The sequence below is a fragment of the Athene cunicularia genome, assembly GCF_003259725.1.
Source record: "Athene cunicularia isolate RWA chromosome 28 unlocalized genomic scaffold, athCun1 chr28_part1, whole genome shotgun sequence".
NCBI classification, from domain to species: Eukaryota; Metazoa; Chordata; class Aves; order Strigiformes; family Strigidae; genus Athene; species Athene cunicularia.
Window position 1 is genome coordinate 335,812 of NW_020799139.1, and position 16,889 is coordinate 352,700.

Below are 16,889 nucleotides of genomic sequence, written 5' to 3' on the forward strand. Positions count from 1 at the left end.
AGGGTGGGGGGGTGTTCAGTGTACAACTCTCATGAAGGAAAAGGAAACAGACTAAGTGAGAAAGACAAAATAAAAACGAACCCCCGCCTTGTTCCTTCATCTGCACGGGCAGCTGACACCACAAAGCTCCTCTCAGCACACAGCTGCCTGGCAGGGCTGAGTCCCACAGTGAATTCCACAGGATGACCTCCCAGTCCTTGCTCCTCCACTCTCATTTCTATCTAAACAATGCCAATTGCTGGGGTCTGGTTGCCAGCAACTGTAATGCTTACTCCAGGCTGTCCCAGGGTTAAAATAATGAGCCATGGATGGGTATGAAAGGTGCATTTACAGAGCTGAAGTACCACAAGCTTAGTTGGGGTTTCTACGGGAAGGAAGAAGGCAGCTTTATATTATATCCCAGGAGGGGAAAAAACCCAACAAAACAAAAGAAAAAACTCTAATAATGTAAGCGAGCCAAGTTCTCTCTTGCTTTGGAACAAACCCGGCTGTTGACATGGCCAAGAGCTTGCATTTCACTCCTGCTGTTAAAACTCCTCCCCGTCCAAAGCTCCCTTTATTATCGGGTTTGAGAATGGCCAAAGAGCAGCACTAGCTGCTTTGTGTCAGTCTCTCTCTCTTTATACAGACACAGTTTTCAAGGACATCTCTTACCTCAAACCTCTGAGAGTTCACTTTCTTCCCTTTCTTGTTCCAGGTGACCCGTGGCTTTGGGTCTCCAGTCGCTTGGCATACAAAGGAGGCCACCCCTCCTGACACACCAATTTGGTCCACAGGTTTTTTAATGAACACAGGAGGACCTTTAAGAAAAAAAGAAATATCATTATTACAAGGAAAGACAAACTCTAATAATCACTGTTTGTAATTAATAGTAACATTATCACTGCTATTCTCTAATGATCCCAGATAAAATTAAATCTCTTGGCCTTTTAGGAAAAGTCTTTACCTCCAGTTTACATATGAAGAAATTACAGCACAAAATGCTTAAGATCCTGATCCCACAAAGAGATTTCAATGTGATGATGTTGCAAAGCCTCTTTCACTTCTCAAAAGTGGACTCTTAAACTGTTTTATACAATTGCCTTTCCAAAGCCCATCTAATGATCATGATCAAAGGCTGGTAGAGCTGAAAACAACATCTAGGAACACTGAACTGCACTCCCCAGATCCTAGCAAATCACCAAAGCACCAAGGAATGGGGGGGATTTATAGGAACATACCCAAGGCAGGGGCACAGGGTGGGAGAAGGACCATGAAATAAATGGAGCAGGAACTTGGCACATAAGAGATCCTGAGGATGATGGTGTGAAGCAGGCTGATGCCTGTGGCTTTAGGATGTGAAACCTCCTTTGCTTGTAGCACCTCTGTTTTCATCTGCAAATCTCTCCTCTGGCCCTCATTGGTACATTTACACAGGAATAGGTATGCCATCCCTTGGAACAGGCAAGTTGACAGGATACAGCCCATAAAACAGGAGTTGTGATCATTTCAAAACCATCCGGTTGTCAAGATCAAGAGGATGGCAGCCATGCCTGCAGTATTCTCCTGCAGTTCCCCCTTCCTCTCTTCTCACCACCAGACATCTGAGAAAAACAAGGAGTTCGTGCTGCTGAAATGAGAAGCCAAAAGCTCCTCAAACTCCTCTCATAACCAGATGCTCAAAGGTGCAGTGATGCCTGAACAAACACACTCAGAGCCTGGGGCGGCATTTTAGCCAGCCTGGACCCAAAGGAACAACACTTGAGCTCGTAGCACCTCTCCCTCACCCCCTGCCTCTGATTTCCATCCATGTCTGCCTTCAAGAGCACCTCTGCAAGGAGGGGGGAGGATGCTGGGATGGGCTTTCTGACCAAGGAAGGTGTCATGGGCCTTCTCACGAGAGGAAGATGAGGCCAGGAGCACTCGTGCAGAGCTCATACTGCTTCTACCCTCAAGGGTATCCTCTTTCCATGCTCTAACCTGTTTTCCCTGCAGTTTCCTCTCATCTAGTTAGTTTAAAATTTATTGAAATATTTAAATCACAAGGCCACAGCTGTGTTCAAATAAAATCATTCAGATCATAAAGTCGCCGTCTGTTATTCTTGAGAAAAGTAGACCACATGACTCTGAAATGTGTATATTTATACGTACATACTCAGAGTCTATAAAATAAGATGTAAACAGCCTACCAAAAAGCTTAAGAAGAGGGCAAATGGTACCTAGAGAGAAGTCTCCAGGGTCTTTTAGGGGTCAAAAGACAAAAGGAAGCATTCTCCCCTTCCCTGCCTGGTGTGGCCAGCAGTATATAAATAAAAGCCACCGAGCAAGCTCATGTGATGCAATCAAGCATTTGTTTCCATGCTGGAGGTAAATACTATTTGCTGGAGCTGTTTATGTCCCACCGAATGCTGTGTGTACAAAGCATCGGATTTATAAATATCCAAATCTATATTTAGAGGTCAGAGTTTTCTTTGCAATGTTACAGCTAAAGGTTATCAAGCAAGTCCCACTGGAGGTACTGGCACTGGGGGATGTGTCTTCCATTTGAGAAAAGCAAAACAGAACTCTGCTTCAGGCTAAAATATAAATGCTCACTCTGCCCGCAACCTGACTTCCTTCCTCTCTTCTCCTCAGTTCAATATCTGAAGAGTTTGCAGAAGTCAATTCTGAAGGTACAGCCAAAAACATCCAGGGCTTTTAAGAACACTTTATTGATGCAAGTTCATTTCCTAAAATAAAAGCCCCTAATAATCCTTAATGTCACATATACATTTAAATGGGTGCAGGCAGTATGACGAGAGCACAGCTGAGGAGAAAAATAAGGTTCTATTTCTGTCCTGAAGAAAGGGACAGTGCTCTAAAAAAATAGTGAACTTGGAGTCATTGCTCAGCATCCCTTTTTGGGGACCTCTGTTGACTCAGTGTGTGGTAAGAGGGAAGCTGAGCTGCTCGGGGAACACTGCTTTCCTGAGCTCACTGCAATGCTGAGCTGCCTACAATAAACTCACTCCTAGCGAGAGACAAAAGGAAAGAAACCAAACAAAAATCCCTCTCAATCTATTCGATTTTGCTACTCACTTGGAAAATTCGTGAAAATCAAAGCTAAATTGTTGATTTTAAAATTGCCCAAGCCTCTGAGCTCCAGACTTCTGATTCTTCCCCCCTGCCAAACCACCCATTGAGCTCCCCACCTATGCACCCCTAGTCACTGCAGCACTTGTCACTCCAGCCCACGCCAATCGCAGAACAACCCTCTCCCCTCTGGGAAAGAGAAAGCCAGCGCTATTGCAGGCAAGGTGGTGATGATACAAAGCTGAAACAAATTCCTACGTGCTGCGTAGGACTGCCACAGCTCTGCCGTGCCAGGTCCAGCTCGCAGTGAAACATGCAGTTAAGAGTTCAGTCTTCAGCTCTGCAAATCGCTCTGAAAGACTCCAAAAGCAGGAACAAAGTGCCATGTGAAAGTGAAACACTATCAGCCCACTCAGAGGGGCTTATGTGTTTCCTCTCATTTGCCAAGATTACAGGACCTCCGTTTTAAATAAATAAATAACAATCAGAGACAGGCATTTTCCAGATGACATACTTGCAATCCAAGAGATTTTATATCACTTCGTGGAGAGCTGAGAACAAGTCAGTCTTGGAAAGACTGAGTTTGAGTTCCATCTACGTCCAATGGCCAGAAGAGGTTTTTCTTTTTCCCTTTTCTCTGCATGCAAAGTAGCAGAACATGTTTGGGTTTTTTTTTTTTTTCAGTATCAAAACAGGAATGGAAAAACCTGGAGCTTAAAAGAATTTTCCTACTACAAGAGGCTTCCTGCGGGGTCCGGGTCTCCGGAGAGAAGGCTGAAAAGACCAGATGGCTGCTGTGTACCTGTGATTCTTCTCTACAGCTTAATGGAAAGCCATCAAGTCAAACCAAACCTTTCACTCCTGCCCACCGCCTACGCACTTCCCAAAAGCAACAGCCGGGGCAGGCGACACGCTGGACAGTTGCCACAGACTGTAAGGAAGAGACACATATTCACCATCCATTCCGTGCTCTGTAATTGCACCCGCAAAGACGATCAGCACACACACTGTCTGCCCTCCGACCTAACCTCTGCCACCCGTTCCAGACAGCTCTGCTCCTGCCCTGCATCCCCGACTGCTGCTGAGGGAAGCTGATGGGACAACGCACTCACCCTCCCGGTCACCCCTACGGAGGCAACCTCCAGTCGGCTTCGCTTCCCAAAGCACAGGCCTAGAGAAAGATGGCTGGTGCCAGCATCTGTTCAGAAGGGACATGATGCACATTTGCTGTTAGGATTTTGTGAATTCAAAGGCAGGTTTTGAGAGGATGCTGCGAGGTGGTAAGGGTGCAGGCTCCTACTCATCCCCTGAGGCTCACACACACACACACACACACCACGCACACAGGAGGAGCACAGTATGACATCAGCCAGTGTAAAAGGGCTGCACACCAAGGCAGATTTCCTCGCAGAAGAGGAAAATGCTGCTGCCTCACCTCTCCTTCCTTCCTTCTTTCATGTGACACCAAAGCAGAAAAAGTTCTTCAACTGCAGTCATGTAAAAAAAAACCCCAAAAAACAACCAACATCTCCTTGCTAAGGATACGCAGATGACAAACAGCCTGAGAAGCTTTATGGCAAGAAAGCTTGAAAGATGTAAGAGTGGGGAAAAGGAGGGGACATCTCGCCCTTTAAACCCAAATGTCCCTCAGGAACTGCTGCCATGGTGAATAGCGGGTGATGGACGAGGAGCGAGAGCGACAGGCCAGCCACCATATGCCTGTCTGAAACATCAAAAGCCAAAGACAGAGAGAAGGATAGAGAACCCAGAGGTGGTTTGAGGGGTGGGAGAGAGGCAGGAGCTTGAGCAGGCTTAACATATCTGAGCTGACAGCTGAAGGGGACTGGGGTGCAGGGGGGAGAAAAAGAAAAAGCACAGTTACGGACTTGTGCCATGGATCCTTCTTCCTTGCCTCCAAGGAAGCAAGCCTGGTCTCCAGGCTGAGATGGCTGTCCCTCCTGTAGCACTGCAGGTGGCTTCGGGAGGGACAAGGCCGGGTACACTTAGCCTCCACAGACCACCGGGCAGGAGCAGCTTCCTCTACACTACCTCACCATGCTCCAGCCACAGAATGGGAAAGACAGCCTCAAAAGCTGAGGGGAAAACTCTCACCAGATCAGCTAAGGCAGCCCCTGGCAGTGCGGAGGGCTGTGGAAAACCAGTATGGCAGCTGCCAGCCCAGTTCCCAGCTCTCCAGGTAGTTTCAGAGAACGCCAGCCAGAGTCAGCCCAAACGGGGAGGAAGGAAAGAGGTGGGTCCCAGTGGGGAAATATTGACTTCCCTGGGCCTTCCTGAGAGAAAATTGATTCTCAAAGCATTTTGTGCCAGCCTGCCAGATCAATACCCTGACATCCTCTCAGGCACCCTCAGCCAAAACGCTGTGGTGCTGGCTCAGGAATACGGGACAATCTGGGAATGGGGTTGGCCAACAAGAGCAGACTGAAGGCAGCACCCCACCTCTCCAGCCTGGGCTCACGAGCACACGCACACGGCCACAACTTGCCCGACACCGTGGAGCTCTTGAGGCAAATCCCTCAGCCCGCCAGGCACAGGACCGCCAGCACACAGCCCTCCGCCTCTCCGCCATGGGGGAAGAGAAGATCACACACACTTTGCTGCCAAAATGGCTGAGAGACCTAACTGACCTAAATCGCTCCTCCCGCCTGAGCTACAGCCTGGCGGCTCTGGGGCAGGCCCAAGGCAGAAAGGGGCTCCCACAGGGAGAGGGACAACATGTCCACCTTGTCCCCTTCTACCCACTCCCACAGGGGAGGCCTGGAGGCTCCACTGCCACAGTAACAGGCCTGTCTCTCCCCCACAGGCTCTAAGGAAAAGGCCAGAGGATGGTTCCTGACCACGTTACTGTATTATCTGCCCCAGTTCTGGGCGGGAACGGCAGTGTGTGTGTGTGAGCTGTCCCTCCACCCTGCAGGCTCTCCCTGAGGGGGCTGCAGAGAGGTGCCTCCGCATCTCTGCTTCCTCCTGACACCCCCCAGCCCTCTCCCCTCACCCCCAGCCCCACAGCAGGGACCTGGCTGCTGATTTTAAATGGCAAAATTTCACCTCCGTACTTTAACACCCCCACTTCTGCAGCCCACTCCTGCCACCCCCAGGAAAGCTCCTCAACAATGGACCACAAATAAAGACAAACCACTTATTCTTTCATCTGGCCCCAGCACAGAGAGCAGCGTGAGCCTGGCTGAAAGGGCCCCTCGCCCACAGCAGCAGCAATCCATGGAAACAAAAGAAAGCCAGCTACAAAATGTGTATTTTAAAAGGTTTTGCTTCCATTTTTGGTGTCCCCGGTTCCTGCTGTCAGCGCTCTGGTGGAGGCCCACGCATCGGTCCCGCTGACCGCAGCGACGGCACACGAGGAGCCGCGTTTCAGCTCCCCCATCACTGGTGAATAGACACGGATTATCCCCAGCCTGGGGAGCAGAGGGGGCTCGCTGCTCTACGCACTGTACCTGAGACCCACCGCAGAAGCTAAAGCAAAAGCAAGAGCACAGCAGGCAGGCCGTTTTCTTGCCGTTCCCCCAGCTCAGCACAGCCTTCCGAAACACGGACGGCAGCCGTCCTTTTGCCCACTGCTCCTGGTTGACCTTCAGTAAACATCCCTGTGGTGCTGAGCCGGACATTTCCCTGCGGAGCTGCCCACCGGGAGAGTGTGCCCATGCTGCAAGAGAGATTAAGCCAATGACAATCTTTATCCTAGCTCAGAAATACCGAACAGATCAAAATTCACCTTTTTTTTGTGCATATATACACACACACATACATGCAACTCTACCCTTCAAGAACACAGGTAAAAGATGAGACCATTAAGCCACTCATGGTCGACGTTATTTTGCTGTGAGTGTTAGCGCACCCCGATTTGCTCGCCCAGGCTCCAGATGATTCCCATAATCAGGATTCAGATTTCTGGCTCTGACGCAAATTCAGCTGACCTTGGGCACTCACCCTTCCCCGCACCTCAGTCTGCCACACACAGCGCAGAGGTGACAATCCTCATTTCTCACACCTGCCTGCCTGCCTGTCTTGGTCTAGACACTACAAGCAATTTGGAGCAAAGGATGGGCTTGGAACAGATCTGTTCAGCACTCACCACTCTAGGTGGTATTGCACACAACTACAGCCTCTAAATACCGTAATACAAACAGAAGAAAATAACCACCAAAAAAACACTAGAGGCAGAATTCTGAGATCTTCTCCCACATGTACTTCTTGGTGGGAGAAAAAAGGTAAAAACCAAAAGCCAGACAAAGTTTTGCAACCTTCCAATAACCAGTTTGTGTTAGCTTGGACACCTCTCTCCATTTCTCACACCCTGCTAACTCCAAGAGCAACCCAGAAGGAATCCCATGGCATTCTCAGCAGCATGCCAAGGGTTAAACTCCTCTCTTTCTCCTCTTCCTCCTCCCCCTTCCCTTTAGTTTTTGGGCTAAAACTTTCTGCTGATCTAGTGAAACTCCATCTCCGTTTTCCACAACTGCTGACAGGCTCACAATCCGAGAAGGAGCACAAGGTACTCCCCCAACTACAGCCCTGGGCAGTAGTGCTTTCATCTGCCCTCCTAAAAACCTCGCCAGGAATGCGAGATCTGGGTCCGGCCGTGTACAGGAGTGTTTGTTTGCTGGTTCAGGAAATGTGTTTTACACACATGTGCTGCTGCGGTCTGCCTGCATGCCGCAGATCCATGCCCTGTGTTTGAGGGATGGGGACGGGAGTGCTGAGCAGTGGGTGGGGACAGCCTGGGAGGCACAGCCAGAGGAGCAGAGGAACGGCTTTGTCACACCAATGTAGACGGGAGCAGAGGGTAGAAAGGATGGGAAAATCAGTGGGGATAAGGGAGAAACGACCAAGAGGGAGAACGCAAACTGGAGCACGATGGAGAGGAGGGAGGTGTTCAAAGCCAGAGCAGGGAAGTGAAGATTAGATAGAGGAGACAAACCACGGAGCAGATGAAAACAGGAGAGAGCAGCCAAATTTGAGACAGATGGAGAGTGGGGAGCAAGAATGCGATGTTTGGAATGGGTACGTATTTCAAAGCAGCGGCATTAGGGAGCGGGGGAGCTTGCAAGGGGGTAGAGGCAAGAAAGATGGCTCCGTAATTTACATTTTTCTTCATGAGAGGAGTGAGAGCTGCAAACTGGAAGCAGGACTGATGCAGGCTGTGGGGAGGGTCTCTATGGAGACACTCAACAAGATTGAAAACACCCCTTGGAAAGGTCCTGCAGAGACTCTGGTCCCCTTGAAATCCAGGGTTTTACTGACAGATTTTGCACTTTTTTTCCCCAGGGCTGTTTCTCAGTGCCTCACAAATAAAATTAAAATGAGGGTTTTTCTGACAGAACAAACAAACAGGGAGTGAATTATATTCCATTTCCCCGTCAATAACTTCTCCCCAACCCAGTCGTCTTATCATCATAAAAAGTCCATTAAGCAGTAATTGGGGAGGCAGTAGAACGCTGGGCTGGTCCATGAAACAGAAGCACGCTCGCTCCCCAACTGGCCTTTTCTGGGAAGGTAGACAGGATAATTATAGGCTTCAGACAGAGACTTCCTCTTACTGTCAGCAGCTCTTGGCTCCCTTCAGGGAGATGGGACTGGCAAGGTTGGGGAAAGGAGGGTAAAAAAAGATCGAGGACGTTTTTTTAGAAGTGAAATGCTATTCCCCTGCTGCTGATCCACCAAAGCCCTCACCTGACTCAGAAAAGCTGGGCTGTAGGCAGGTGAATGCAGGCTTTTCCCCTGTTGGACACAGGGGAATGTCACTTGAAAGATTACTCCTTCTTCTTTCTTCTAAGGCCCCAGGAAAGGAAGGACAGCAGTGAAGGATGCAACCCAGCACAGGATTTAACATAAGCAGCAAATGGTCGAGAAAGATAAAGAACTCATTTCATATACCTTTACTACACTGGCTGTCCAACAACCCCAACACCCGCTCCTTTCTGACGCCCGCCTGTGCTGCCAGCTCCCACCTTTCCCCTCAGCCAGGATGAGGCAGCAGCCCCTTCATAGCTAGCACCATGCCAAGCTGTTCTTGCCATGAAGCTTGTAATTTTGGGGATCTGGCACATCCATGCAGCCTTCAGGCTCCTATTTGCAATGCACTTAGATACAGACCCTTTGGAAGAGGAGGTACGAGCCTGCAGCAGTAGAGGCAGGATGGGACTGAGGCTACCAAAGATCTATTCCTAGTTCTGACACCCAAGGTGAGAAAAACTACATTATCCTGCCTGCTGGAGGGGAAGCAAAATCCCTCCTTCTGGTCTATTTAAACTGCTGGTTTTCAGGGATGAGACTGTGCCTTTATTGCATGGGAAGAGCAGCTAGTAGGAAGTCATCCAGTTTCAGCAGGACTCCTCCAGGCCACCATCACACACCTGTAGGGATGGAAAGGATCCACCTCTCTCCATAGCATAGAGGGTGTTCGTCACAGATCAGCCCCAGCCCCAGTGATGGGCACCCTGATACAGCCAAGGAAAACATTATAACTGTGATTGATGCACATGTATGGGGCACATTGTAATGATCCACATACACAGGAAGCAAACTGCTCTACAGGACAGGACAGAGAGCTGTCTCTGTTCTACAGCGAGTGGGATGCTATCCTGGACCTTCTTCTGCCCTCCCTCCCTAACACAGGAAAACTGCTATCTGGGGCCTCACGCCACATACTGTGCACACACCAGAAACTACCCATCCTGTGAGAGCTGTGGCATGGTGGAAGCCCGGAGCATCACGTGGGCTTTAGTTCAATGAATGAGAAATAGGGGATTAACACTGGGGGTGAAGGGATCTGTATTTTGGGTGTAAAGGACAGCAAACATGGCGGGCAGCTGGTGCTCAGCATCAGAACAGGACTCTGCACATAAGGCAAGAAAGGATGGAGAAGAGGCAGCATTTAGCAGTGTATGGAGTATGTGCATGAGGGAAGGTGATAGAGAAAATACAAGATGGTGTTTGCTTTTCAACACATTCTGTGGCCCCTCTCCATGTGCCTCAGTTTCCCTACCTCCCTTCTCTTACCAATTCCTATGGAGAGCATTTCAGGTGTAGGAACTACTGCTCTTTCTGCTTACTGCCTGCACCCAGCACAGGGCAGTTCAACCCTCGCTCCCCAGTACAAAGCAAACTGGGGGGCAAAGGAGCAAGGCGGTGGTAATACAGATGGACCTCTGGCCAGGATTCTCATTCACCTTCTGGCACTACAACACAATACCAGGAAGAAAGTTGCTTCTTGTGACCAGCAAGAGCTGAGGCAGACAAGCAATGCTGTCATGTAAGATGGCAGCCCCGGGATCAGTGCTGAAGGGCCAGCAAGCACAGGAGCACATGCAGCCTCAGCATCGTGGCAGGCCAGGACCCTGGGGGTACACAAGTGCTTTCAATCAACTGTAACAACATCTCATTTCATATTTGTCCACAAGTCCTATAACAAGCCATAATAACCCAGAGCAGAGCAAGAGCAAGAAACTCAAGGAGCTATCCTGGCAATTTAATGAGGGCCCCTTGTCCATCAATGTCATGACAGCAATCCCAGATTGTTTGCATCAGAAACTTAAGGCAGAGCTCTCCCTCCCCTTGCCATGTTGCTAGAATAGCTTCTACTCATCGATACTGGCATCCTGGAGAAGCTCAATTCACCCCCTACCTAGAAGAGACACAGCTAAAAATGACTTGGCTCTTTACTCAACTTCTGCTGCTCTGTTTGAGCCACTAAAGAATCAGAGTCTATGGGGGATACCAGAACATGAAAAACCACCTCCTATGGGACAAGCCTAAAAGAAGAAAAAGCTGAATGAACAAGGATCCCAACTCCCGGGGGGCCATGCCATCTTAATACAGCCCAGCAAAGGTCCTGAGCCACTGAAAAGTGACAGCAGAGTCAGCAGCAATGGGGAAAACAAACTGCTACGAGCTTCTGCATCTCATGGTCTTTCAGAGAAAGCACAGAGCTAGTAGAAGCCTCAAGGATGTGATCAGGGAGATCAGTCCTGATTCTTGGGTTTAGTGATATGACAAAGACTTTTGCAAAAGGTAAACACATAGTGAGGTCCCCTCCTTGCATCACCCCCTCAGAAGGGGCTGCAGCACTACAGCAGATGAATGAGCCCAGTCAAGGTTTGCTAGGTCATACACACACGTAGGGATCATTTGGGGATGAAAGGCACAACAGATAAATAAAATATCACCTGATGAAACTCTGCTCTTTTACTCCTGTAAATAAAAGCTGTATTACTTCCACTTACTAGCTGTTGTCTGCTTCCTTCTTTCAGGCAAGAGAGGAAGTCTCCTGGTCTACAGGAAAAGGGCAAGGTACAATTCCTAGAGCACAGAATTTTGGGTATTTTCCAAAGCTTGTTACATCATTCCTATCTGACCTCTGGTAAGAGACTTCAGCCCACATTTTCCATGGAACAAAAGGAGATTCTGGGTATAGAGAAGCTTGAAACACCTTACCCTGGGTCTTGACAGCATATTGTGAGCATGCAGTGCTTATCAGTATTGGGACTGAGATGTCAAGCAAGCTCAAGATGGGAGATCTTGAAAACAAGAAACCAAGACCTAATAAAGCCATGACTAATGGATGAATACAACCTTTAACAATCATGAACTTCGACTCCTACCACATGAGTCATTACAATTTTTGTCTCTGAACCACAATACTCATCATTCAGATTTGTAGTGGGCACATCAACACAAAAGAAGTGAAAAAAGGAAAATGCAACAACAGTGCTGAGAACTGATAGCTGTGGGAACCTAATAACAAATTCAGCTTTGGATAACCAGAGATTCAGTGAGCCAGAAAACCAGTGCAATCCATGAGCAAGAGAGAAATGGAAGCACGGAAAACAGCAAGGACCCCTTAATTTCTTCTATCAGAAACTGATGGAGGAAGGTGAACTTTTTTTTTTTCTCTAAGAGGACAGGTTTCTGTTTGTTTTTCGACACCTGCCAAGAGATGCAAGGGATGGCTTCTTATCAGAAGGCTGCAATCCAGGCACCAGGGCAGAAGATGCCTTCCCCGTTTGGGTGAAGACAGTCCCTCAAGTGGCAGCTACGGGAATTAACCACAATTAGCAGATCTTATAAGGAAAGGAGAGTACCACAGCATTCGTAAAGAAAAAAAAACTCAACACACACACCCACCCAAAAGCCTCAAAGCCAAACAGATCCTACCTACAGAGATAGACAAAGAATAACGAAGAGCTGAAGGATCTTCCTGGCTCACCAGGTGATCACATGAGAGCGAGTCTCAAGGTGATCTTTAATAGCTGAACTGAAAAAAAACTGAAAAAAAACCGACACCAGCTTTTTAGAAATTCATTCAAACAAATCAAAGTCCAGGCTAAAGATTTGTAAGTGCTGGCACTCTTAACAGCATGCTCAGACTAATTTATGAATAAATCCATGAGTTCTAACGGAGGTAAGGGAAGAAGAGGACATAGTCAAATTAATTTGACTTTATTAATTAAAAAAACCACCAAGTTTCATCACCCCACCACTCTTTTGAGGTTGTGTGAGAGCGGGGGGAAGTTATGCTCATTAATTATGCACAAAATGCAAAACTATCATCCTCTGAATGAGTTTAAAATAAGGAGAAACCCTTTCAGAATGGGGAGAAATTACTCCCCAAGGCAGCTGAAATTTCTCTTGCAACTTCAAAGGACAATAAATTATTCAAATCGCTCGCGCCACTCCGCACGCTCTCTCACTCTCTCCCCTTCTCAATTTTATGCTCCCGAGTCAATTAAAGGTATGGAGGACTCAGAGAAACTTTGCAGAATGCTAAACCAGTTGCAGCTCCTTCTATTTATTTTTTTCTTTTTTAAAGCTTTGCTTTTCGTCTCAGCCTCAAAAGGAAACAAAAATGATTCTCTGCATTACAGATGAAACTAGTGGCATTGGTTTTAAGCAAGCTCGTATGAAACAGCAATGTTTCATGTCTGCAACAACCAAGATGGGACATGCTAAAAATTCTCTATGCACCGATAGCATGAAAACAGGTCAATCCATGCTCCTTCATGTCAACTGTTTAATCATCCCTTGCAATATTCCCTTTCAAAGTCTTAGCAGTAGACATCCAAAATATATTTATAATGCTCTCTCCTGGCAGTCTGCAGGTCTAGGTTAGCTGTGATCTCTTCCATAGTCACGCTGGTATCTGCTGTGCCCTTGGACTGAAGGGGCGGCTCCTCTGCCAAACTGTAACATGACTATTTAGCGTTTGCAGTGTGAGAACCCCAAACCAAGATTAATTACACCAGACAACAACACGGCGAGAGAAGCCCTTGCTCAAAAAAGCAAATGTAGACAAGCAAAAAGAGGGCAGGAGGGTTGAGAAGGTGCAGTCACAGAGCGAGGCTGGTCCCAACTCCTGTTCCAGTGCCCAGCCCACAGCCCCTACGATGGTTAGCTCCACCACATGCAGCAGGTAGCATAAAACGTGACTGTTTTAATGAACTTTAACAATCAAAGAAAATTAAAGGCAGCTGCAGTGCAGGAACATCACAGCTTTCTAAGGTGGGAACTGGGACCAGTTATGTTGCAAGAGAACATCCTTGACTGGAGGGGAAGAGTGGCACAGAGTAAATAAACTGTTCTTTGGAGATTGTGTCTCACAGGCCAATTCGAGCCCAGATTCCATCCCACGCACGCTGAAGAACGACATTCCTCTGGTCGGCGTCCTTGAAAAACACTCTGCTTGCCTTCTAAGAATAATATTGGGCTTGCCAGGCCACAAAAAGGGTGGGAATACCCTCACAGATTCCCTTTAGTGACCCAGGAGATTTGTATCTAGTTGGTCTTGAAAAGACACAACCACCGAGACTGTGCCAGACAGAGGAAAAGCTGATGTGACCCTGAGTCTTGGTGAGACACCAGAAAGATCCTGTCCTTCCTGGCAGCATATGCAAGAACTGTCTGAGTGAAAAGGACACCCAAGGGGAAAGTCACAAAGAAATAAGTACTGGCTTCTCAGCCCAACACAAAGTAGAAGCTCCAGTTTTGGCACCCAGGTATGGTGAAGACATTTTCTCTATCACAAATACTGTATAAATGACATTTTCGCATAAGCCCCTTGTTTACACAACAAACAGATGCTCCTTTCCCCTAACTTAGCCATTTAATGAAGCTGAGCAGCAAGAAGCTCTGGTTGGGGAAAGATCCTTCACCAGGAGACACCCATGACTGGGTCCCAAACACCCGTGGCTGCTGCTGTCCCCAGGTGCTCCTCAGCAGAGATTAATCTAATAAGGATTTGCAGTGTGGGGCACAGCTGAGACCTGGGAGGTGACAGCCCCCCCACCCCCAAGGAAGCTCTTTCAAAAGATGATTTATTTCTTCTCCAGATCCTATAGAAGACACAAACTTTCCAATCTGAGATATCGGAAAAAAAAAGAAAGACCAAAAAAGGAAAAAAAAAAGGGAGATACGTCACTCAATCCAGGCAGGCAAGGTTTAATTTAATCAGGCACTTAAACAAGGTGACACAGAAGCTTAATTCAGTGTCCTTGAGTGGGACAACAACTAGTCCAGAAGCCTCAGCAACCGCAGGCTGTATTGCAGCTGGCAGACAGAGAAGGCAGCAAAGGAAAGGGCAGTTCAGAAACAAGGACAGCGAGGTGCCTCCTTGCCCACAGAGGCAACTGGTGCACGGCAAACACAGGCAGCAAGCGAGCCGGGGGAGGCAAGCAGGGATCTGCCTCTGGGAGGACACAATTCAGACAATGCCGCCTCCTGCACACTGTTGGACTCCACTCCCTGAAGGAACAATGTGCAACACCAAGTGGAAACTATCACCTACGAGCTGACCGCACAACCTCCTGTATGTCCCCGCGTTAACTTCTGCTGCCCCTCCAGCCCACACACACCGAGGGGAAAAAGCCCTTCTGCGGCATCCCCCCAGCTCTGCATCCCCCAGCGGGTACACGCTCACGTACCCGAATTGCTCGTGGGGCAATTCAGCCTCACCACATTTCAACGTCTTCCCTCTCTCAGGACAGCACTGCTGCGTTGTCACAAATCAGTCTCAACCACTGAGAAATAAATAAATGGAGCAGCTTTCTCCCACAGTGGGGAAAGATTCACTCCCAAGTGATGTCGCCTCAACACGTCGATCAAGCCCTAAGATGGAGCCCCCTCAATTTTTACTACCATCTTATCTGACAACTGCTGTCTTGGCCTACAACTGATCACAGCTCGGACCTCTGGAGCTAAAAGCTGTGAGCTCTGCTGCAGAGACTAATCCTCTGCGGGTGAGAGCATGGGAGGGACCATTCCGAGGAGTCAGCTACATCCGTAAGTCGCTGTGATCTGGACCTCAGCGAGACAAGCCGTGCAGCCAGCCACCAGCTCCTCCATCTCACGGCACGGAGCACACACGTTCCACACACCTTTTTTAATTGCTCCAGCTCCCAAAACACAGCGTCACTTTGTCAGGCCGAACATGAACCGACACGAGCTCCTCTCCCAGCCCACCGCACACATTTTCCATCCTCTCCACAAGCCCCGCACGCGTGGTGCAACCCTTGCTGCCATCTGCTGCCAGCCTCCTCGGATGCACCGCAGCTCACGGAGCGCGAGAGCCCCCCGCACACGTGTGCCCGGCGTGAATTACTGTGTTCTGCAAATTAACGATGGAGCAAGGGCAATTAAAAGGGAAGAAAGCCAGGGTAATGCATCATAAAAGGGGCTTTATTCTTTTATTTTGTCAATTGCAATTTAGATTTAATTATTTATGGTAATACTTCAGAGTGTGCTAGTAAGCGTTCTATAACGTGATTTATAAAAGGAAGGAAACCTAAGTAATAAGTAAGGCTCACTACTGCATCTGCTATTAAATCTCTGCCGGGGCGGAGAGAGCCACACACCAGCCTTCTGTGTATGCAAAGTACCAATTAGCAAAGCGCTATTGTAAAACGCAAAGGTTTAATCAATGGGAAAAATCCACTTGAAAACAGCGAGCATGCTGATTTCAGTTATAAAAATTACCACATTTCTATACAGTAAGTGGCTTTTTATCCGCAACTGAGGAGCACTTAAAGTGGGCACGTAATTCCTTTGGGTAGTGCAGGAGGGCAGGAGTACCTGACCACTGCCCTGTGCCCCAGCCAAATGCAGCTGCACTCTGTGGGCAGGAAAACATCCTGTCCAGCTACAGGCAGCGAGACCAGACCGACTTTGAGTAGGCACAAAATGAGATGGTTTAAGGTTCTCACTGCAGAGATTTTATGACTCGGGCTGGGTGCATGACCGGGAAACAGCGAGGCTTGGTCCTGTGCCCAGGTACGTCAGCAATTTGGGAAACTATTCCCCTCCCTGGACCCATATCCAGACCTCATCTGTCTGTGCTGTCTGGTTTTCTATCAGCTCTAAGGGGCATGAGACCTGCCTCTTCAGCTGTGCAGCACACCAGGACACAGCTCTTGGGGAAGGCCTCCCCCAACTCACTGCAGTAACGGCGATTCATGTTACTCGTACAACCAGCTGAATCCTTAACAAAATGATAATACATTCCATTTAATGAGAGGCCACTGAAAATAATCATGGAGCTAGCAATTTCCAGTTCTGTGGCTGCCCTTGACCATACAGAAGAAACAAAGGAAGTGTCCATATGCAACTGAAGAAAAAGAGAAGAAACAGGTCTGGTTTATACCTTTCAATTATTATCCTCTTCAGCTTCACAAGGAAGAACAGCAGGCAGAAAGCAGTGTGGTGCTTTGGTTTTTTAATTTAAATAGCAGTTTCCTTTAAATAGAATGTTCCTGCCACAGAAAGATTTAAATCACTGACTGAGATCAATTACCCTAGGAAACAAGGGAAGTATTTTA

The 16,889-nt window shown here is 48.1% G+C and overlaps 1 protein-coding gene across 23 annotated transcripts in view; it reads right to left on the reverse strand.

Moving 5' to 3' along the window:
• The window catches only part of PTPRS (protein tyrosine phosphatase, receptor type S), a 152,324-nt gene that overhangs the window by 77,062 nt on the left and 58,373 nt on the right, over positions 1-16,889 (reverse strand). For all 23 annotated transcript variants that reach the window (XM_026865028.1, XM_026865024.1, XM_026865023.1 and 20 more), the window contains one exon: positions 655-800. In XM_026865028.1, the coding sequence (XP_026720829.1) occupies positions 655-800 (146 nt within the window). The remainder of the gene's footprint in view (positions 1-654; positions 801-16,889) is intronic.